The following is a 24,176-nucleotide window of genomic DNA, read 5'->3' as shown; positions in this document are numbered from 1 at the left end:
CCATATTAACCACTGGCTCTCACTTCACTACAGTAAAACCTCCACACTGTAGATTCACTCTCCCTGTGCAGCAGGTATCAGGACATCACCACCATATTAACCACTGGCTCTCACTTCACTACAGTAAAACCTCCACACTGTAAATTCACTCTCCCTGTGCAGCAGGTATCAGGACATCACCACCATATTAACCACTGGCTCTCACTTCACTACAGTAAAACCTCCACACTGTAGATTCACTCTCCCTGTGCAGCAGGTATCAGGACATCACCAGCCATGACCACCATATTAACCACTGGCTCTCACTTCACTACAGTAAAACCTCCACACTGTAGATTCACTCTCCCTGTGCAGCAGGTATCAGGACATCACCAGCCATCACCACCATATTAACCACTGGCTCTCACTTCACTACAGTAAAACCTCCACACTGTAGATTCACTCTCCCTGTGCAGCAGGTATCAGGACATCACCAGCCATCACCACCATATTAACCACTGGCTCTCACTTCACTACAGTAAAACCTCCACACTGTAGATTCACTCTCCCTGTGCAGCAGGTATCAGGACATCACCACCATATTAACCACTGGCTCTCACTTCACTACAGTAAAACCTCCACACTGTAGATTCACTCTCCCTGTGCAGCAGGTATCAGGACATCACCACCATATTAACCACTGGCTCTCACTTCACTACAGTAAAACCTCCACACTGTAGATTCACTCTCCCTGTGCAGCAGGTATCAGGACAGCCATCACCACCATATTAACCACTGGCTCTCACTTCACTACAGTAAAACCTCCACACTGTAGATTCACTCTCCCTGTGCAGCAGGTATCAGGACATCACCAGCCATCACCACCATATTAACCACTGGCTCTCACTTCACTACAGTAAAACCTCCACACTGTAGATTCACTCTCCCTGTGCAGCAGGTATCAGGACATCACCACCATATTAACCACTGGCTCTCACTTCACTACAGTAAAACCTCCACACTGTAGATTCACTCTCCCTGTGCAGCAGGTATCAGGACATCACCACCATATTAACCACTGGCTCTCACTTCACTACAGTAAAACCTCCACACTGTAGATTCACTCTCCTTGTTCAGCAGGTATCAGGACATCACCACCATATTAACCACTGGCTCTCACTTCACTACAGTAAAACCTCCACACTGTAGATTCACTCTCCCTGTGCAGCAGGTATCAGGACATCACCAGCCATCACCACCATATTAACCACTGGCTCTCACTTCACTACAGTAAAACCTCCACACTGTAGATTCACTCTCCCTGTGCAGCAGGTATCAGGACATCACCAGCCATCACCACCATATTAACCACTGGCTCTCACTTCACTACAGTAAAACCTCCACACTGTAGATTCACTCTCCCTGTGCAGCAGGTATCAGGACATCACCAGCCATCACCACCATATTAACCACTGGCTCTCACTTCACTACAGTAAAACCTCCACACTGTAGATTCACTCTCCCTGTGCAGCAGGTATCAGGACATCACCACCATATTAACCACTGGCTCTCACTTCACTACAGTAAAACCTCCACACTGTAGATTCACTCTCCCTGTGCAGCAGGTATCAGGACATCACCACCATATTAACCACTGGCTCTCACTTCACTACAGTAAAACCTCCACACTGTAGATTCACTCTCCCTGTGCAGCAGGTATCAGGACAGCCATCACCACCATATTAACCACTGGCTCTCACTTCACTACAGTAAAACCTCCACACTGTAGATTCACTCTCCCTGTGCAGCAGGTATCAGGACATCACCACCAGATTAACCACTGGCTCTCACTTCACTACAGTAAAACCTCCACACTGTAGATTCACTCTCCCTGTGCAGCAGGTATCAGGACATCACCACCATATTAACCACTGGCTCTCACTTCACTACAGTAAAACCTCCACACTGTAGATTCACTCTCCCTGTGCAGCAGGTATCAGGACATCACCACCATATTAACCACTGGCTCTCACTTCACTACAGTAAAACCTCCACACTGTAGATTCACTCTCCCTGTGCAGCAGGTATCAGGACAGCCATCACCACCATATTAACCACTGGCTCTCACTTCACTACAGTAAAACCTCCACACTGTAGATTCACTCTCCCTGTGCAGCAGGTATCAGGACATCACCACCAGATTAACCACTGGCTCTCACTTCACTACAGTAAAACCTCCACACTGTAGATTCACTCTCCCTGTGCAGCAGGTATCAGGACATCACCACCATATTAACCACTGGCTCTCACTTCACTACAGTAAAACATCTTCACACTGTAGATTCACTCTCCCTGTGCAGCAGGTATCAGGACATCACCACCATATTAACCACTGGCTCTCACTTCACTACAGTAAAACCTCCACACTGTAGATTCACTCTCCTTGTTCAGCAGGTATCAGGACATCACCACCATATTAACCACTGGCTCTCGCTTCACTACAGTAAAACCTCCACACTGTAGATTCACTCTCCTTGTTCAGCAGGTATCAGGACATCACCACCATATTAACCACTGGCTCTCACTTCACTACAGTAAAACCTCCACACTGTAGATTCACTCTCCCTGTGCAGCAGGTATCAGGACATCACCAGCCATGACCACCATATTAACCACTGGCTCTCACTTCACTACAGTAAAACCTCCACACTGTAGATTCACTCTCCCTGTGCAGCAGGTATCAGGACATCACCAGCCATCACCACCATATTAACCACTGGCTCTCACTTCACTACAGTAAAACCTCCACACTGTAGATTCACTCTCCCTGTGCAGCAGGTATCAGGACATCACCAGCCATCACCACCATATTAACCACTGGCTCTCACTTCACTACAGTAAAACCTCCACACTGTAGATTCACTCTCCCTGTGCAGCAGGTATCAGGACATCACCACCATATTAACCACTGGCTCTCACTTCACTACAGTAAAACCTCCACACTGTAGATTCACTCTCCCTGTGCAGCAGGTATCAGGACATCACCACCATATTAACCACTGGCTCTCACTTCACTACAGTAAAACCTCCACACTGTAGATTCACTCTCCCTGTGCAGCAGGTATCAGGACAGCCATCACCACCATATTAACCACTGGCTCTCACTTCACTACAGTAAAACCTCCACACTGTAGATTCACTCTCCCTGTGCAGCAGGTATCAGGACATCACCAGCCATCACCACCATATTAACCACTGGCTCTCACTTCACTACAGTAAAACCTCCACACTGTAGATTCACTCTCCCTGTGCAGCAGGTATCAGAACATCACCACCATATTAACCACTGGCTCTCACTTCACTACAGTAAAACCTCCACACTGTAGATTCACTCTCCCTGTGCAGCAGGTATCAGGACATCACCACCATATTAACCACTGGCTCTCACTTCACTACAGTAAAACCTCCACACTGTAAATTCACTCTCCCTGTGCAGCAGGTATCAGGACATCACCACCATATTAACCACTGGCTCTCACTTCACTACAGTAAAACCTCCACACTGTAGATTCACTCTCCCTGTGCAGCAGGTATCAGGACATCACCAGCCATGACCACCATATTAACCACTGGCTCTCACTTCACTACAGTAAAACCTCCACACTGTAGATTCACTCTCCCTGTGCAGCAGGTATCAGGACATCACCAGCCATCACCACCATATTAACCACTGGCTCTCACTTCACTACAGTAAAACCTCCACACTGTAGATTCACTCTCCCTGTGCAGCAGGTATCAGGACATCACCAGCCATCACCACCATATTAACCACTGGCTCTCACTTCACTACAGTAAAACCTCCACACTGTAGATTCACTCTCCCTGTGCAGCAGGTATCAGGACATCACCACCATATTAACCACTGGCTCTCACTTCACTACAGTAAAACCTCCACACTGTAGATTCACTCTCCCTGTGCAGCAGGTATCAGGACATCACCACCATATTAACCACTGGCTCTCACTTCACTACAGTAAAACCTCCACACTGTAGATTCACTCTCCCTGTGCAGCAGGTATCAGGACAGCCATCACCACCATATTAACCACTGGCTCTCACTTCACTACAGTAAAACCTCCACACTGTAGATTCACTCTCCCTGTGCAGCAGGTATCAGGACATCACCAGCCATCACCACCATATTAACCACTGGCTCTCACTTCACTACAGTAAAACCTCCACACTGTAGATTCACTCTCCCTGTGCAGCAGGTATCAGGACATCACCACCATATTAACCACTGGCTCTCACTTCACTACAGTAAAACCTCCACACTGTAGATTCACTCTCCCTGTGCAGCAGGTATCAGGACATCACCACCATATTAACCACTGGCTCTCACTTCACTACAGTAAAACCTCCACACTGTAGATTCACTCTCCTTGTTCAGCAGGTATCAGGACATCACCACCATATTAACCACTGGCTCTCACTTCACTACAGTAAAACCTCCACACTGTAGATTCACTCTCCCTGTGCAGCAGGTATCAGGACATCACCAGCCATCACCACCATATTAACCACTGGCTCTCACTTCACTACAGTAAAACCTCCACACTGTAGATTCACTCTCCCTGTGCAGCAGGTATCAGGACATCACCAGCCATCACCACCATATTAACCACTGGCTCTCACTTCACTACAGTAAAACCTCCACACTGTAGATTCACTCTCCCTGTGCAGCAGGTATCAGGACATCACCAGCCATCACCACCATATTAACCACTGGCTCTCACTTCACTACAGTAAAACCTCCACACTGTAGATTCACTCTCCCTGTGCAGCAGGTATCAGGACATCACCACCATATTAACCACTGGCTCTCACTTCACTACAGTAAAACCTCCACACTGTAGATTCACTCTCCCTGTGCAGCAGGTATCAGGACATCACCACCATATTAACCACTGGCTCTCACTTCACTACAGTAAAACCTCCACACTGTAGATTCACTCTCCCTGTGCAGCAGGTATCAGGACAGCCATCACCACCATATTAACCACTGGCTCTCACTTCACTACAGTAAAACCTCCACACTGTAGATTCACTCTCCCTGTGCAGCAGGTATCAGGACATCACCACCAGATTAACCACTGGCTCTCACTTCACTACAGTAAAACCTCCACACTGTAGATTCACTCTCCCTGTGCAGCAGGTATCAGGACATCACCAGCCATCACCACCATATTAACCACTGACTCTCACTTCACTACAGTAAAACCTCCACACTGTAGATTCACTCTCCCTGTGCAGCAGGTATCAGGACATCACCAGCCATCACCACCATATTAACCACTGGCTCTCACTTCACTACAGTAAAACCTCCACACTGTAGATTCACTCTCCCTGTGCAGCAGGTATCAGGACATCACCACCATATTAACCACTGGCTCTCACTTCACTACAGTAAAACCTCCACACTGTAGATTCACTCTCCCTGTGCAGCAGGTATCAGGACATCACCACCATATTAACCACTGACTCTCACTTCACTACAGTAAAACCTCCACACTGTAGATTCACTCTCCCTGTGCAGCAGGTATCAGGACATCACCACCATATTAACCACTGGCTCTCACTTCACTACAGTAAAACCTCCACACTGTAAATTCACTCTCCCTGTGCAGCAGGTATCAGGACATCACCACCATATTAACCACTGGCTCTCACTTCACTACAGTAAAACCTCCACACTGTAGATTCACTCTCCCTGTGCAGCAGGTATCAGGACATCACCAGCCATCACCACCATATTAACCACTGGCTCTCACTTCACTACAGTATAACCTCCACACTGTAGATTCACTCTCCCTGTGCAGAAGGTATCAGGACATCACCAGCCATCACCACCATATTAACCACTGACTCTCACTTCACTACAGTAAAACCTCCACACTGTAGATTCACTCTCCCTGTGAGGCAGGTATCAGGACATCACCACCATATTAACCACTGACTCTCACTTCACTACAGTAAAACCTCCACACTGTAGATTCACTCCCCCTGTGCAGCAGGTATCAGGACATCACCACCATATTAACCACTGGCTCTCACTTCACTATAGTAAAACATCCACACTGTAGATTCACTCTCCCTGTGCAGCAGGTATCAGGACATCACCACCATATTAACCACTGACTCTCACTTCACTACAGTAAAACCTCCACACTGTAGATTCACTCTCCCTGTGCAGCAGGTATCAGGACATCACCACCATATTAACCACTGGCTCTCACTTCACTACAGTAAAACCTCCACACTGTAGATTCACTCTCCCTGTGCAGCAGGTATCAGGACATCACCAGCCATGACCACCATATTAACCACTGGCTCTCACTTCACTACAGTAAAACCTCCACACTGTAGATTCACTCTCCCTGTGCAGCAGGTATCAGGACATCACCACCATATTAACCACTGGCTCTCGCTTCACTACAGTAAAACCTCCACACTGTAGATTCACTCTCCTTGTTCAGCAGGTATCAGGACATCACCACCATATTAACCACTGGCTCTCACTTCACTACAGTAAAACCTCCACACTGTAGATTCACTCTCCCTGTGCAGCAGGTATCAGGACATCACCAGCCATCACCACCATATTAACCACTGGCTCTCACTTCACTACAGTAAAACCTCCACACTGTAGATTCACTCTCCCTGTGCAGCAGGTATCAGGACATCACCACCATATTAACCACTGGCTCTCACTTCACTACAGTAAAACCTTCACACTGTAGATTCACTCTCCCTGTGCAGCAGGTATCAGTTCATCACCACCATATTAACCACTGACTCTCACTTCACTACAGTAAAACCTCCACACTGTAGATTCACTCTCCCTGTGCAGCAGGTATCAGGACATCACCACCATATTAACCACTGGCTCTCACTTCACTACAGTAAAACCTCCACACTGTAGATTCACTCTCCCTGTGCAGCAGGTATCAGGACATCACCACCATATTAACCACTGGCTCTCACTTCACTACAGTAAAACCTCCACACTGTAGATTCACTCTCCCTGTGCAGCAGGTATCAGGACATCACCAGCATATTAACCATTGGCTCTCACTTCACTACAGTAAAACATCCACACTGTAGATTCACTCTCCCTGTGCAGCAGGTATCAGGACATCACCATCCATCACCACCATATTAACCACTGGCTCTCACTTCACTACAGTAAAACCTCCACACTGTAGATTCACTCTCCCTGTGCAGCAGGTATCAGGACATCACCAGCCATCACCACCATATTAACCACTGGCTCTCACTTCACTACAGTAAAACCTCCACACTGTAGATTCACTCTCCCTGTGCAGCAGGTATCAGGACATCACCAGCATATTAACCACTGGCTCTCACTTCACTACTGTAAAACATCCACACTGTAGATTCACTCTCCCTGTGCAGCAGGTATCAGGACATCACCACCATATTAACCACTGGCTCTCACTTCACTACAGTAAAACCTCCACACTGTAGATTCACTCTCCCTGTGCAGCAGGTATCAGGACATCACCAGCATATTAACCACTGGCTCTCACTTCACTACTGTAAAACATCCACACTGTAGATTCACTCTCCCTGTGCAGCAGGTATCAGGACATCACCACCATATTAACCACTGGCTCTCACTTCACTACAGTAAAACATCTTCACACTGTAGATTCACTCTCCCTGTGCAGCAGGTATCAGGACATCACCAGCATATTAACCACTGGCTCTCACTTCACTACAGTAAAACATCCAGACTGTAGATTCACTCTCCCTGTGCAGCAGGTATCAGGACATCACCACCATATTAACCTCTGGCTCTCACTTCACTACTGTAAAACATCCACACTGTAGATTCACTCTCCCTGTGCAGCAGGTATCAGGACATCACCACCATATTAACCACTGGCTCTCACTTCACTACAGTAAAACCTCCACACTGTAAATTCACTCTCCCTGTGCAGCAGGTATCAGGACATCACCACCATATTAACCACTGGCTCTCACTTCACTACAGTAAAACCTCCACACTGTAGATTCACTCTCCCTGTGCAGCAGGTATCAGGACATCACCAGCCATGACCACCATATTAACCACTGGCTCTCACTTCACTACAGTAAAACCTCCACACTGTAGATTCACTCTCCCTGTGCAGCAGGTATCAGGACATCACCAGCCATCACCACCATATTAACCACTGGCTCTCACTTCACTACAGTAAAACCTCCACACTGTAGATTCACTCTCCCTGTGCAGCAGGTATCAGGACATCACCAGCCATCACCACCATATTAACCACTGGCTCTCACTTCACTACAGTAAAACCTCCACACTGTAGATTCACTCTCCCTGTGCAGCAGGTATCAGGACATCACCACCATATTAACCACTGGCTCTCACTTCACTACAGTAAAACCTCCACACTGTAGATTCACTCTCCCTGTGCAGCAGGTATCAGGACAGCCATCACCACCATATTAACCACTGGCTCTCACTTCACTACAGTAAAACCTCCACACTGTAGATTCACTCTCCCTGTGCAGCAGGTATCAGGACATCACCAGCCATCACCACCATATTAACCACTGGCTCTCACTTCACTACAGTAAAACCTCCACACTGTAGATTCACTCTCCCTGTGCAGCAGGTATCAGGACATCACCACCATATTAACCACTGGCTCTCACTTCACTACAGTAAAACCTCCACACTGTAGATTCACTCTCCCTGTGCAGCAGGTATCAGGACATCACCACCATATTAACCACTGGCTCTCACTTCACTACAGTAAAACCTCCACACTGTAGATTCACTCTCCTTGTTCAGCAGGTATCAGGACATCACCACCATATTAACCACTGGCTCTCACTTCACTACAGTAAAACCTCCACACTGTAGATTCACTCTCCCTGTGCAGCAGGTATCAGGACATCACCAGCCATCACCACCATATTAACCACTGGCTCTCACTTCACTACAGTAAAACCTCCACACTGTAGATTCACTCTCCCTGTGCAGCAGGTATCAGGACATCACCAGCCATCACCACCATATTAACCACTGGCTCTCACTTCACTACAGTAAAACCTCCACACTGTAGATTCACTCTCCCTGTGCAGCAGGTATCAGGACATCACCAGCCATCACCACCATATTAACCACTGGCTCTCACTTCACTACAGTAAAACCTCCACACTGTAGATTCACTCTCCCTGTGCAGCAGGTATCAGGACATCACCACCATATTAACCACTGGCTCTCACTTCACTACAGTAAAACCTCCACACTGTAGATTCACTCTCCCTGTGCAGCAGGTATCAGGACATCACCACCATATTAACCACTGACTCTCACTTCACTACAGTAAAACCTCCACACTGTAGATTCACTCTCCCTGTGCAGCAGGTATCAGGACATCACCACCATATTAACCACTGGCTCTCACTTCACTACAGTAAAACCTCCACACTGTAAATTCACTCTCCCTGTGCAGCAGGTATCAGGACATCACCACCATATTAACCACTGGCTCTCACTTCACTACAGTAAAACCTCCACACTGTAGATTCACTCTCCCTGTGCAGCAGGTATCAGGACATCACCAGCCATCACCACCATATTAACCACTGGCTCTCACTTCACTACAGTATAACCTCCACACTGTAGATTCACTCTCCCTGTGCAGAAGGTATCAGGACATCACCAGCCATCACCACCATATTAACCACTGACTCTCACTTCACTACAGTAAAACCTCCACACTGTAGATTCACTCTCCCTGTGAGGCAGGTATCAGGACATCACCACCATATTAACCACTGACTCTCACTTCACTACAGTAAAACCTCCACACTGTAGATTCACTCCCCCTGTGCAGCAGGTATCAGGACATCACCACCATATTAACCACTGGCTCTCACTTCACTATAGTAAAACATCCACACTGTAGATTCACTCTCCCTGTGCAGCAGGTATCAGGACATCACCACCATATTAACCACTGACTCTCACTTCACTACAGTAAAACCTCCACACTGTAGATTCACTCTCCCTGTGCAGCAGGTATCAGGACATCACCACCATATTAACCACTGGCTCTCACTTCACTACAGTAAAACCTCCACACTGTAGATTCACTCTCCCTGTGCAGCAGGTATCAGGACATCACCAGCCATGACCACCATATTAACCACTGGCTCTCACTTCACTACAGTAAAACCTCCACACTGTAGATTCACTCTCCCTGTGCAGCAGGTATCAGGACATCACCAGCCATGACCACCATATTAACCACTGGCTCTCACTTCACTACAGTAAAACCTCCACACTGTAGATTCACTCTCCCTGTGCAGCAGGTATCAGGACATCACCAGCCATCACCACCATATTAACCACTGGCTCTCACTTCACTACAGTAAAACCTCCACACTGTAGATTCACTCTCCCTGTGCAGCAGGTATCAGGACATCACCAGCCATCACCACCATATTAACCACTGGCTCTCACTTCACTACAGTAAAACCTCCACACTGTAGATTCACTCTCCCTGTGCAGCAGGTATCAGGACATCACCACCATATTAACCACTGGCTCTCACTTCACTACAGTAAAACCTCCACACTGTAGATTCACTCTCCCTGTGCAGCAGGTATCAGGACAGCCATCACCACCATATTAACCACTGGCTCTCACTTCACTACAGTAAAACCTCCACACTGTAGATTCACTCTCCCTGTGCAGCAGGTATCAGGACATCACCAGCCATCACCACCATATTAACCACTGGCTCTCACTTCACTACAGTAAAACCTCCACACTGTAGATTCACTCTCCCTGTGCAGCAGGTATCAGGACATCACCACCATATTAACCACTGGCTCTCACTTCACTACAGTAAAACCTCCACACTGTAGATTCACTCTCCCTGTGCAGCAGGTATCAGGACATCACCACCATATTAACCACTGGCTCTCACTTCACTACAGTAAAACCTCCACACTGTAGATTCACTCTCCTTGTTCAGCAGGTATCAGGACATCACCACCATATTAACCACTGGCTCTCACTTCACTACAGTAAAACCTCCACACTGTAGATTCACTCTCCCTGTGCAGCAGGTATCAGGACATCACCAGCCATCACCACCATATTAACCACTGGCTCTCACTTCACTACAGTAAAACCTCCACACTGTAGATTCACTCTCCCTGTGCAGCAGGTATCAGGACATCACCAGCCATCACCACCATATTAACCACTGGCTCTCACTTCACTACAGTAAAACCTCCACACTGTAGATTCACTCTCCCTGTGCAGCAGGTATCAGGACATCACCAGCCATCACCACCATATTAACCACTGGCTCTCACTTCACTACAGTAAAACCTCCACACTGTAGATTCACTCTCCCTGTGCAGCAGGTATCAGGACATCACCACCATATTAACCACTGGCTCTCACTTCACTACAGTAAAACCTCCACACTGTAGATTCACTCTCCCTGTGCAGCAGGTATCAGGACATCACCACCATATTAACCACTGGCTCTCACTTCACTACAGTAAAACCTCCACACTGTAGATTCACTCTCCCTGTGCAGCAGGTATCAGGACAGCCATCACCACCATATTAACCACTGGCTCTCACTTCACTACAGTAAAACCTCCACACTGTAGATTCACTCTCCCTGTGCAGCAGGTATCAGGACATCACCACCAGATTAACCACTGGCTCTCACTTCACTACAGTAAAACCTCCACACTGTAGATTCACTCTCCCTGTGCAGCAGGTATCAGGACATCACCAGCCATCACCACCATATTAACCACTGGCTCTCACTTCACTACAGTAAAACCTCCACACTGTAGATTCACTCTCCCTGTGCAGCAGGTATCAGGACATCACCAGCATATTAACCACTGGCTCTCACTTCACTACTGTAAAACATCCACACTGTAGATTCACTCTCCCTGTGCAGCAGGTATCAGGACATCACCACCATATTAACCACTGGCTCTCACTTCACTACAGTAAAACATCTTCACACTGTAGATTCACTCTCCCTGTGCAGCAGGTATCAGGACATCACCAGCATATTAACCACTGGCTCTCACTTCACTACTGTAAAACATCCACACTGTAGATTCACTCTCCCTGTGCAGCAGGTATCAGGACATCACCACCATATTAACCACTGGCTCTCACTTCACTACAGTAAAACATCTTCACACTGTAGATTCACTCTCCCTGTGCAGCAGGTATCAGGACATCACCAGCATATTAACCACTGGCTCTCACTTCACTACAGTAAAACATCCAGACTGTAGATTCACTCTCCCTGTGCAGCAGGTATCAGGACATCACCACCATATTAACCTCTGGCTCTCACTTCACTACTGTAAAACATCCACACTGTAGATTCACTCTCCCTGTGCAGCAGGTATCAGGACATCACCACCATATTAACCACTGGCTCTCACTTCACTACAGTAAAACCTCCACACTGTAAATTCACTCTCCCTGTGCAGCAGGTATCAGGACATCACCACCATATTAACCACTGGCTCTCACTTCACTACAGTAAAACCTCCACACTGTAGATTCACTCTCCCTGTGCAGCAGGTATCAGGACATCACCAGCCATGACCACCATATTAACCACTGGCTCTCACTTCACTACAGTAAAACCTCCACACTGTAGATTCACTCTCCCTGTGCAGCAGGTATCAGGACATCACCAGCCATCACCACCATATTAACCACTGGCTCTCACTTCACTACAGTAAAACCTCCACACTGTAGATTCACTCTCCCTGTGCAGCAGGTATCAGGACAGCCATCACCACCATATTAACCACTGGCTCTCACTTCACTACAGTAAAACCTCCACACTGTAGATTCACTCTCCCTGTGCAGCAGGTATCAGGACATCACCAGCCATCACCACCATATTAACCACTGGCTCTCACTTCACTACAGTAAAACCTCCACACTGTAGATTCACTCTCCCTGTGCAGCAGGTATCAGGACATCACCACCATATTAACCACTGGCTCTCACTTCACTACAGTAAAACCTCCACACTGTAGATTCACTCTCCCTGTGCAGCAGGTATCAGGACATCACCACCATATTAACCACTGGCTCTCACTTCACTACAGTAAAACCTCCACACTGTAGATTCACTCTCCTTGTTCAGCAGGTATCAGGACATCACCACCATATTAACCACTGGCTCTCACTTCACTACAGTAAAACCTCCACACTGTAGATTCAGTCTCCCTGTGCAGCAGGTATCAGGACATCACCAGCCATCACCACCATATTAACCACTGGCTCTCACTTCACTACAGTAAAACCTCCACACTGTAGATTCACTCTCCCTGTGCAGCAGGTATCAGGACATCACCAGCCATCACCACCATATTAACCACTGGCTCTCACTTCACTACAGTAAAACCTCCACACTGTAGATTCACTCTCCCTGTGCAGCAGGTATCAGGACATCACCAGCCATCACCACCATATTAACCACTGGCTCTCACTTCACTACAGTAAAACCTCCACACTGTAGATTCACTCTCCCTGTGCAGCAGGTATCAGGACATCACCACCATATTAACCACTGGCTCTCACTTCACTACAGTAAAACCTCCACACTGTAGATTCACTCTCCCTGTGCAGCAGGTATCAGGACATCACCACCATATTAACCACTGGCTCTCACTTCACTACAGTAAAACCTCCACACTGTAGATTCACTCTCCCTGTGCAGCAGGTATCAGGACAGCCATCACCACCATATTAACCACTGGCTCTCACTTCACTACAGTAAAACCTCCACACTGTAGATTCACTCTCCCTGTGCAGCAGGTATCAGGACATCACCACCAGATTAACCACTGGCTCTCACTTCACTACAGTAAAACCTCCACACTGTAGATTCACTCTCCCTGTGCAGCAGGTATCAGGACATCACCACCATATTAACCACTGACTCTCACTTCACTACAGTAAAACCTCCACACTGTAGATTCACTCTCCCTGTGCAGCAGGTATCAGGACATCACCACCATATTAACCACTGGCTCTCACTTCACTACAGTAAAACCTCCACACTGTAAATTCACTCTCCCTGTGCAGCAGGTATCAGGACATCACCACCATATTAACCACTGGCTCTCACTTCACTACAGTAAAACCTCCACACTGTAGATTCACTCTCCCTGTGCAGCAGGTATCAGGACATCACCAGCCATCACCACCATATTAACCACTGGCTCTCACTTCACTACAGTAAAACCTCCACACTGTAGATTCACTCTCCCTGTGCAGAAGGTATCAGGACATCACCAGCCATCACCACCATATTAACCACTGACTCTCACTTCACTACAGTAAAACCTCCACACTGTAGATTCACTCTCCCTGTGAGGCAGGTATCAGGACATCACCACCATATTAACCACTGACTCTCACTTCACTACAGTAAAACCTCCACACTGTAGATTCACTCCCCCTGTGCAGCAGGTATCAGTACATCACCACCATATTAACCACTGGCTCTCACTTCACTATAGTAAAACATCCACACTGTAGATTCACTCTCCCTGTGCAGCAGGTATCAGGACATCACCACCATATTAACCACTGACTCTCACTTCACTACAGTAAAACCTCCACACTGTAGATTCACTCTCCCTGTGCAGCAGGTATCAGGACATCACCAGCCATCACCACCATATTAACCACTGGCTCTCACTTCACTACAGTAAAACCTCCACACTGTAGATTCACTCTCCCTGTGCAGCAGGTATCAGGACATCACCACCATATTAACCACTGACTCTCACTTCACTACAGTAAAACCTCCACACTGTAGATTCACTCTCCCTGTGCAGCAGGTATCAGGACATCACCACCATATTAACCACTGGCTCTCACTTCACTACAGTAAAACCTCCACACTGTAGATTCACTCTCCCTGTGCAGCAGGTATCAGGACATCACCAGCCATGACCACCATATTAACCACTGGCTCTCACTTCACTACAGTAAAACCTCCACACTGTAGATTCACTCTCCCTGTGCAGCAGGTATCAGGACATCACCACCATATTAACCACTGGCTCTCGCTTCACTACAGTAAAACCTCCACACTGTAGATTCACTCTCCTTGTTCAGAAGGTATCAGGACATCACCACCATATTAACCACTGGCTCTCACTTCACTACAGTAAAACCTCCACACTGTAGATTCACTCTCCCTGTGCAGCAGGTATCAGGACATCACCAGCCATCACCACCATATTAACCACTGGCTCTCACTTCACTACAGTAAAACCTCCACACTGTAGATTCACTCTCCCTGTGCAGCAGGTATCAGGACATCACCACCATATTAACCACTGGCTCTCACTTCACTACAGTAAAACCTTCACACTGTAGATTCACTCTCCCTGTGCAGCAGGTATCAGTTCATCACCACCATATTAACCACTGACTCTCACTTCACTACAGTAAAACCTCCACACTGTAGATTCACTCTCCCTGTGCAGCAGGTATCAGGACATCACCACCATATTAACCACTGGCTCTCACTTCACTACAGTAAAACCTCCACACTGTAGATTCACGCTCCCTGTGCAGCAGGTATCAGGACATCACCACCATATTAACCACTGGCTCTCACTTCACTACAGTAAAACCTCCACACTGTAGATTCACTCTCCCTGTGCAGCAGGTATCAGGACATCACCACCATATTAACCACTGGCTCTCACTTCACTACAGTAAAACCTCCACACTGTAGATTCACTCTCCCTGTGCAGCAGGTATCAGGACATCACCAGCCATCACCACCATATTAACCACTGGCTCTCACTTCACTACAGTAAAACCTCCACACTGTAGATTCACTCTCCCTGTGCAGCAGGTATCAGGACATCACCAGCATATTAACCACTGGCTCTCACTTCACTACTGTAAAACATCCACACTGTAGATTCACTCTCCCTGTGCAGCAGGTATCAGGACATCACCACCATATTAACCACTGGCTCTCACTTCACTACAGTAAAACCTCCACACTGTAGATTCACTCTCCCTGTGCAGCAGGTATCAGGACATCACCAGCATATTAACCACTGGCTCTCACTTCACTACTGTAAAACATCCACACTGTAGATTCACTCTCCCTGTGCAGCAGGTATCAGGACATCACCACCATATTAACCACTGGCTCTCACTTCACTACAGTAAAACATCTTCACACTGTAGATTCACTCTCCCTGTGCAGCAGGTATCAGGACATCACCAGCATATTAACCACTGGCTCTCACTTCACTACAGTAAAACATCCAGACTGTAGATTCACTCTCCTAGTGCAGCAGGTATCAGGAAATCACCACCATATTAACCTCTGGCTCTCACTTCACTACTGTAAAACATCCACACTGTAGATTCACTCTCCCTGTGCAGCAGGTATCAGGACATCACCACCATATTAACCACTGTCTCTCACTTCACTACAGTAAAACCTTCACACTGTAGATTCACTCTCCCTGTGCAGCAGGTATCAGGACATCACCAGCCATGACCACCATATTAACCACTGGCTCTCACTTCACTACAGTAAAACCTCCACACTGTAGATTCACTCTCCCTGTGCAGCATGTATCAAGACATCACCAGCCATCACCACCATATTAACCACTGGCTCTCACTTCACTACAGTAAAACCTTCACACTGTAGATTCACTCTCCCTGTGCAGCAGGTATCAGGACATCACCAGCCATCACCACCATATTAACCACTGGCTCATTTTCACAGTTCAGTATTCATTCACAGATACACGATGCAGTTCAGTCTCTGACTTAAAGGTGATAGGAATGTTGATACAGTAATTCCACCCCCTAAACTATTCTGACAGGGCATGTGTGCTGAAACTATCTAGACAGATACATCTGCTTGGAGTGATTGTTCCACAGCGACTGATCTGGGGTCAGTTTACCTGAAACGCACAACAGTAACACTGATATTTACAATTCTGAACTCCATAAACCTGCAATCTGAAACGCACGACAGTAACACTGATATTTACAATTCTGAACTCCATAAACCTGCAATCTGAAACACACGACAGTAACACTGATATTTACAATTCTGAACTCCATAAACCTGCAATCTGAAACGCACGACAGTAACACTGATATTTACAATTCTGAACTCCATAAACCTGCAATCTGAAACGCACGACAGTAACACTGATATTTACAATTCTGAACTCCACAAACCTGCAATCTGAAACGCACGACAGTAACACTGTGTCACAAAGACGGCCGGAGTGGGTGGCGTCAGACCAGAAACAGGAACACAATAAACAGAGAGATGTGGTTTGGTATAAGCTGGGCGCGTGATCGCGCTCAGCATTTAATAAACAGAAAATAAAAGGTTTTAACAGACAAAAACACGGGACACGGCACTATACGCCAAAATAAAGAGACAAACAAAAACGGACTATACAGTAAACAGACGGGCAGACACACAAACAAACACGGTGAGTTTTAAATAAACAAGTATCGTGCTGGTCCTACCAGCACGTAATAGCAATTGATATTTAAACTTTTATTTCTCCTTCTCTCTCTCACCCGTTCTCCACTCTCGAACACCCAAAACCACGAGTGACTAAACGTGCATCTATTTATACTGTTTGTGCTGGGATTCAATTACTAATTAATTATTCACTTGAATCCCAGCACGTGAATTCATTACGTGAAACCCCGTGTTCACATATTATATTTTAAATGCACGTGCGTGATGTGCAATCCCGTGCCTAAATACAAATATACACTTTTTAAATACACGTGAAACACAGACCCGTTTATATCCCGTGTACCAATGACTATACACCAACATTAACACACGCACGCAACATACAACACATAACACACAATTGCACACAGGGGCGGGGCACATTGCCACATATACCCCCCCTTGTGCGCAGCACACATGGCCTCAACGGCCACCTCCCCCCTTAAAAACCCAGCAGTCCAGGACAAAGTCTCGGGCTGGGAAGGGAGGCTTCAGTGGGCCCATGTCTGGCCATGCTGTCAGCACCCCTGCCGGTAGTGGCACGGCTGACAGCCTGTTGGTCCCGTCCTGCAGCGAAAAAGCTGCGGGGGCAGGTGGTCCCCCGACCTCCCCCTTCTTCGTAGCCGGCAGCTCCCTCCTGTGGGGCTCCGGCCACAAGAACTCCTGCAGCGAAACTGCTGCTGGGGAAAGTGGTCTCCAGACCTCGTCCCCCTTCTTTGTAGCCGGTAGCTCCCTTTGGTGGGGCTCCGACCACAGTACTGCCGGCAGCGAAGAAGCTGCAGTGGGAGCAGGTCTCCGGACCTCCCCCACGATCTCCGGCAGCGAAACTGCTGCAGTGGGAGCAGGTCTCCTGACCTCCCCCACGATCTCCGGCAGCGAAACTGCTGCTGGGGTTGGTGGGCTGTGGACGCACCGACTCCTCCCTGTTGGGCTGTGGATGCACCGACTCCTCCCTGTTGGGCTGTGGACGCACCGACTCCTCCCTGTTGGGCTGTGGACGTTCGGGCTCCCCCCACTCAGGCGTAGGACGTTCGGGCTCCTCCCACTCAGGCGTAGGACGTTCGGGCTCCTCCCACTCAGGCGTAGGACGTTCGGGCTCCTCCCACTCAGGCTTAGGACGTTCGGGCTCCTCCCACTCAGGCGTAGGACGTTCGGGCTCCTCCCACTCAGGCGTAGGACTTTTCGGGCTCCTCCCGCTTGGGCTGTGGACGCTCAGGCTCCTCCCGCTTGGGCTGTGGAGGCAAAACCAGCAGGCATTCTTCCTCTGCTGGTGGAGACGGGGACAGCAGGCATTCTTCCTCTGCTGGTGGACCTGCTACCTGGGCTGCTGTTCCACTTATAACTGCTTCCAGGTAGCTGAGGACCAACCCCACACCTTCCTCCCAGGTGCTTACGGTCTGTTCCCTCGCATAAGCCTCCCATCGTTCCCTATCCATAAACTCCAGGAACTGGACGACTACTGGGATAGACTGGGCCTCCAGCCCAGCATTTTCCAGCATCCAGTCCCGCACTTTGATCGCGTCTTCTGCCATTTTTCCTTTTTTTTTTTTAAATCCAAGAATGCTGTTCCTGCTCTGGCCTGAGTCCTGGAGGCGCTGTCGATCCCACGCAGGACACCACGTGTCACAAAGACGGCCGGAGTGGGTGGCGTCAGACCAGAAACAGGAACACAATAAACAGAGAGATGTGGTTTGGTATAAGCTGGGCGCGTGATCGCGCTCAGCATTTAATAAACAGAAAATAAAAGGTTTTAACAGACAAAAACACGGGACACGGCACTATACGCCAAAATAAAGAGACAAACAAAAACGGACTATACAGTAAACAGACGGGCAGACACACAAACAAACACGGTGAGTTTTAAATAAACAAGTATCGTGCTGGTCCTACCAGCACGTAATAGCAATTGATATTTAAACTTTTATTTCTCCTTCTCTCTCTCACCCGTTCTCCACTCTCGAACACCCAAAACCACGAGTGACTAAACGTGCATCTATTTATACTGTTTGTGCTGGGATTCAATTACTAATTAATTATTCACTTGAATCCCAGCACATGAATTCATTACGTGAAACCCCGTGTTCACATATTATATTTTAAATGCACGTGCGTGATGTGCAATCCCGTGCCTAAATACAAATATACACTTTTTAAATACACGTGAAACACAGACCCGTTTATATCCCGTGTACCAATGACTATACACCAACATTAACACACGCACGCAACATACAACACATAACACACAATTGCACACAGGGGCGGGGCACATTGCCACACACTGATATTTACAATTCTGAACTCCACAAACCTGCAATCTGAAACACACGACAGTAACACTGATATTTACAATTCTGAACTCCACAAACCTGCAATCTGAAACACACGACAGTAACACTGATATTTACAATTCTAAACTCCACAAACCTGCAATCTGAAACACACGACAGTAACACTGATATTTACAATTCTGAACTCCACAAACCTGCAATCTGAAACGCACGACAGTAACACTGATATTTACAATTCTGAACTCCACAAACCTGCAATCTGAAACACACGACAGTAACACTGATATTTACAATTCTGAACTCCACAAACCTGCAATCTGAAACACACGACAGTAACACTGATATTTACAATTCTGAACTCCACAAACCTGCAATCTGAAACACACGACAGTAACACTGATATTTACAATTCTGAACTCCACAAACCTGCAATCTGAAACGCACGACAGTAACACTGATATTTACAATTCTGAACTCCACAAACCTGCAATTCCTTTCTATTTAAACCTATATTTTGTAATATGTATCAGACAGGGAATATGAACCTGCAGCTTCAGTGGAGGTGGCACACCGCTGGCTATGAGTGCAGCCCTCAGTGAACAATCAACCCGAGGGAGCGCTGCCCTGTCAAATAGCAACATTGAATAGCAAGATTCACTGTAATCCCCACTGTGTCCCCAGCCTGTGTCATATACAATGTGTGATTGATAGAGAATCGTGCATATTAATGTACTAAGTGGAATATTTAAAATATTTGGTCATGTTTTTTTTTTTGTTTGTTGTTGAATTTAAGTCGTTCTTAGACTTAAGTTTATGCTATTAAGTTTTAAAAGTTATTGATATAATATTACATTTGAAGTGCTTATTTAAACTATAATAAAGTTGTCACTAAGTATTTGTTTTCACTCATAAAGAGCTGAAGATGACTCAAACAAGCCCTGCCCTTGTTTAACACTTTCTATCTTGATTAGTCGCATCTAAAATGAAGAGCAGATCTGGATGCATGTAGAGATCAACATGCTTCATGAGTATGTGACGGAAAATAACCACTTGTTTTAAGCACAGCTCAATATTTTACAAGCACCTGAGAGATGAACATGCCTGATGAATACAGCCCTGTTTCTAATATGAATGTTACCTCTCCTACACTGTCTCTACCTACATCACTGCCTCTGTCTCCACAGATACTGTTTCTAATATGAATGTTACCTCTCCTACACTGTCTCTACCTACATCACTGCCTCTGTCTCCACAGTTACTGTTTCTAATATGAATGTTATCGCTCCTACACTGTCTCTACCTACATCACTGCCTCTGTCTCCACAGTTACTGTTTCTAATATGAATGTTACCTCTCCTACACTGTCTCTACCTACATCACTGCCTCTGTTTCCACAGTTACTGTTTCTAATATGAATGTTACCTCTCCTACACTGTCTCTACCTACATCACTGCCTCTGTCTCCACAGTTACTGTTTCTAATATGAATGTTACCTCTCCTACACTGTCTCTACCTACATCACTGCCTCTGTCTCCACAGTTACTGTTTCTAATATGAATGTTACTCCTCCTGCACTGTCTCTACCTACATCACTGCCTCTGTCTCCGCAGTTACTGTTTCTAATATGAATGTTACCTCTCCTACACTGACTACCTACTTCACTGCCTCTGTCTCCACAGTTACTGTTTCTAATATGAATGTTACCTCTCCTGCACTGTCTCTACCTACATCACTGCCTCTGTCTCCACAGTTACTGTTTCTAATATGAATGTTACCTCTCCTACACTGTCTCTACCTACACCACTGCCTCTGTCTCCACAGTTACTGTTTCTAATATGAATGTTACCTCTCCTACACTGTCTCTAACTACATCACTGCCTCTGTCTCCACAGTTACTGTTTCTAATATGAATGTTACCTCTCCTACACTGTCTCTACCTACATCACTGCATCTCTCTTCTCTCCCTCCTTCCATTTCTCTCTCCTCTCTGACAATCCCCCACTCCCTCCCTTTCTCTCTTCTCTCTGAGGCAGTCCCTCACTCCATTTCTTTCCCTCTTCTCTCTCAGACAATCCCTCACTCCCTTGCATTCTCTCTGACAATCCCTCCCTCCCTTTCTCTCTTCTCTCTCTGACAGCCCCTCCCTTTCTCTCCTCTCTCATGCCCTCTGTCTCCACAGTTACAGGTGCATCAGGAATCCTCAGTCCCTCACTCCCTCTCTGTCTCCACAGTTACAGATGCATCAGGAATCCTCAGTCCCTCACCCTCTCTCTGTCTCCACAGTTACAGGTGCATCAGGAATCCTCAGTCCCTCACTCCCTCTCTATCTCCACAGTTTTAGGTGCATCAGGAATCCTCAGTCTCTCACTCCCTCTCTGTCTCCACAGTTACAGGTGCATCAGTAATCCTCAGTCCCTCACTCCCTCTCTGTCTCCACAGTTACAGGTGCATCAGGAATCCTCAGTCTCTCACTCCCTCTCTGTCTCCACAGTTACAGGTGCATGAGGAGTCCTCAGTCTCTCACTCCCTCTCTGTCTCCACAGTTACAGGTGCATCAGGAATCCTCAGTCCCTCACTCCCTCTCTGTCTCCACAGTTACAGGTGCATGAGGAATCCTCAGTCTCTCACTCCCTCTCTGTCTCCACAGTTACAGGTGCATCAGGAATCCTCAGTCCCTCACTCCCTCTCTGTCTCCACAGTTTCAGGTGCATCAGGAATCCTCAGTCCCTCACTCCCTCTCTGTCTCCACAGTTACAGGTGCATCAGGAATCCTCAGTCTCTCACTCCCTCTCTGTCTCCACAGTTACAGGTGCATCAGGAATCCTCAGTCTCTCACTCCCTCTCTGTCTCCACAGTTACAGGTGCATCAGTAATCCTCAGTCCCTCACTCCCTCTCTGTCTCCACAGTTACAGGTGCATCAGGAATCCTCAGTTTTTCAGAGAGTTTTGGCAGTTTTGGCCGTGACTACAAGCGTATAATCCCTGCACGTGATGTCAAGTCCCTCAGTTTTGGTAGACCTCAATTCAGCAACCCTAAGGTATGGTGACACTGATCATTAGATTAGTTTCTAGTTTCCCATAGTAAAAAAAGTCTATGATTTAAACATTTTAAAATCCACAATATATGCAAAAATCTGTTTTTCCAATCACACTGTTTAAAGAACAATGTAATCATCAAATTCTGGTTGACTGTGACCACATATTATTTGTATTCAGACACGGGCAGACCTGCTGGTTCAGAGAAAGCTTAGGGCCATATTCTTAAAGTGTTTACCAGGCATTTAAGTTTAGACAGTGAAATCATACGAACATAAGAAATTCAAGAACGAGAAAAGGCCATTTGGCCCACCTATGCTCGCTCACTTTGGTGCCAGCGTGGTCCGTTAGCGCTCAGGAGAGGAAAAACAAAAAAAACCCGAACCAGATTAGTAGGGAAATGAAACCTCTGGGAATCCATGGCTAGACAGACCGTTCTTCCTCCAGGTGGCTAGCTAAAGGTCTTATGGTCTTAGAGAGGGTTATACAGTATTGTTCATGAAAGCATCGAGTCTATTCTTGAAGGATCCAATAGTCTCTGCTTCAGCAACTCAGACCGGCAGCCTGTTCCAGTGGTTCACCTTTACCCCTCTGAATATGCTCTTCTTCAGCTTCCACCTCTGGCCCCTGGTTCTGATCTCTGTGAGCTGTGAAAAATAATTCTCAGCAGTTACTTTGTTAAACCCCTTGACCATTTTAAATACCTCTATTAAGTCACCTCTGACTCTCCTTCTTTCTAGGCTGTACAGATTCAGCTCTTTCAGTCTATCTTCATTTGACATACTGTGAACGTGTGGTTTGCAGTGCTAAGGTGAATATGTGATACAGGTGCTCCGAGAACGACAGACACAAAGTTACAGTTCAAAACAGTTCTTTATTTTCTCCTTGTTCTTTGTTTGAAACTTGTGAAATAATAATGATGACTCTACCCAACAATGGGTATTGTCAGAGTTTAAACCACAGGGTTCAGTCCCGAAATAGTAATACACAAAACAACACACAGACACGACCACTTATCCTGACAGTGAGTGCTCCGAGTGCAGGTGCGGTGCCAGGTATTTTACAGTGTCAAGTGGTGCAGTGTAGTCCGGGCTCATGCTGGCCTGTAGTGACAGCTCCCGGTTCGTGTTAGCCGTCTATCAGTGACAAACACAGACAGTTAGTTTCCAGAAAACAAACAAAACACTTAACACTCACGATTGGATTTACACAGTCC

The 24,176-nt window shown here is 46.9% G+C and overlaps 1 protein-coding gene across 2 annotated transcripts in view; it reads left to right on the top strand.

Moving 5' to 3' along the window:
• The window catches only part of LOC117404885 (E3 ubiquitin-protein ligase TRIM39-like), a 92,674-nt gene that overhangs the window by 18,279 nt on the left and 50,219 nt on the right, over window positions 1-24,176 (top strand). For both annotated transcript variants that reach the window (XM_059015414.1, XM_059015415.1), the window contains exon 4: window positions 22,832-22,962. In XM_059015414.1, coding sequence (XP_058871397.1) covers window positions 22,832-22,962 — 131 coding nt within the window. The remainder of the gene's footprint in view (window positions 1-22,831; window positions 22,963-24,176) is intronic.

This window comes from Acipenser ruthenus, chromosome 50 (genome assembly GCF_902713425.1).
Source record: "Acipenser ruthenus chromosome 50, fAciRut3.2 maternal haplotype, whole genome shotgun sequence".
Classification (NCBI taxonomy): Eukaryota; Metazoa; Chordata; class Actinopteri; order Acipenseriformes; family Acipenseridae; genus Acipenser; species Acipenser ruthenus.
This window is presented reverse-complemented; position numbering and strand designations above follow the sequence as displayed.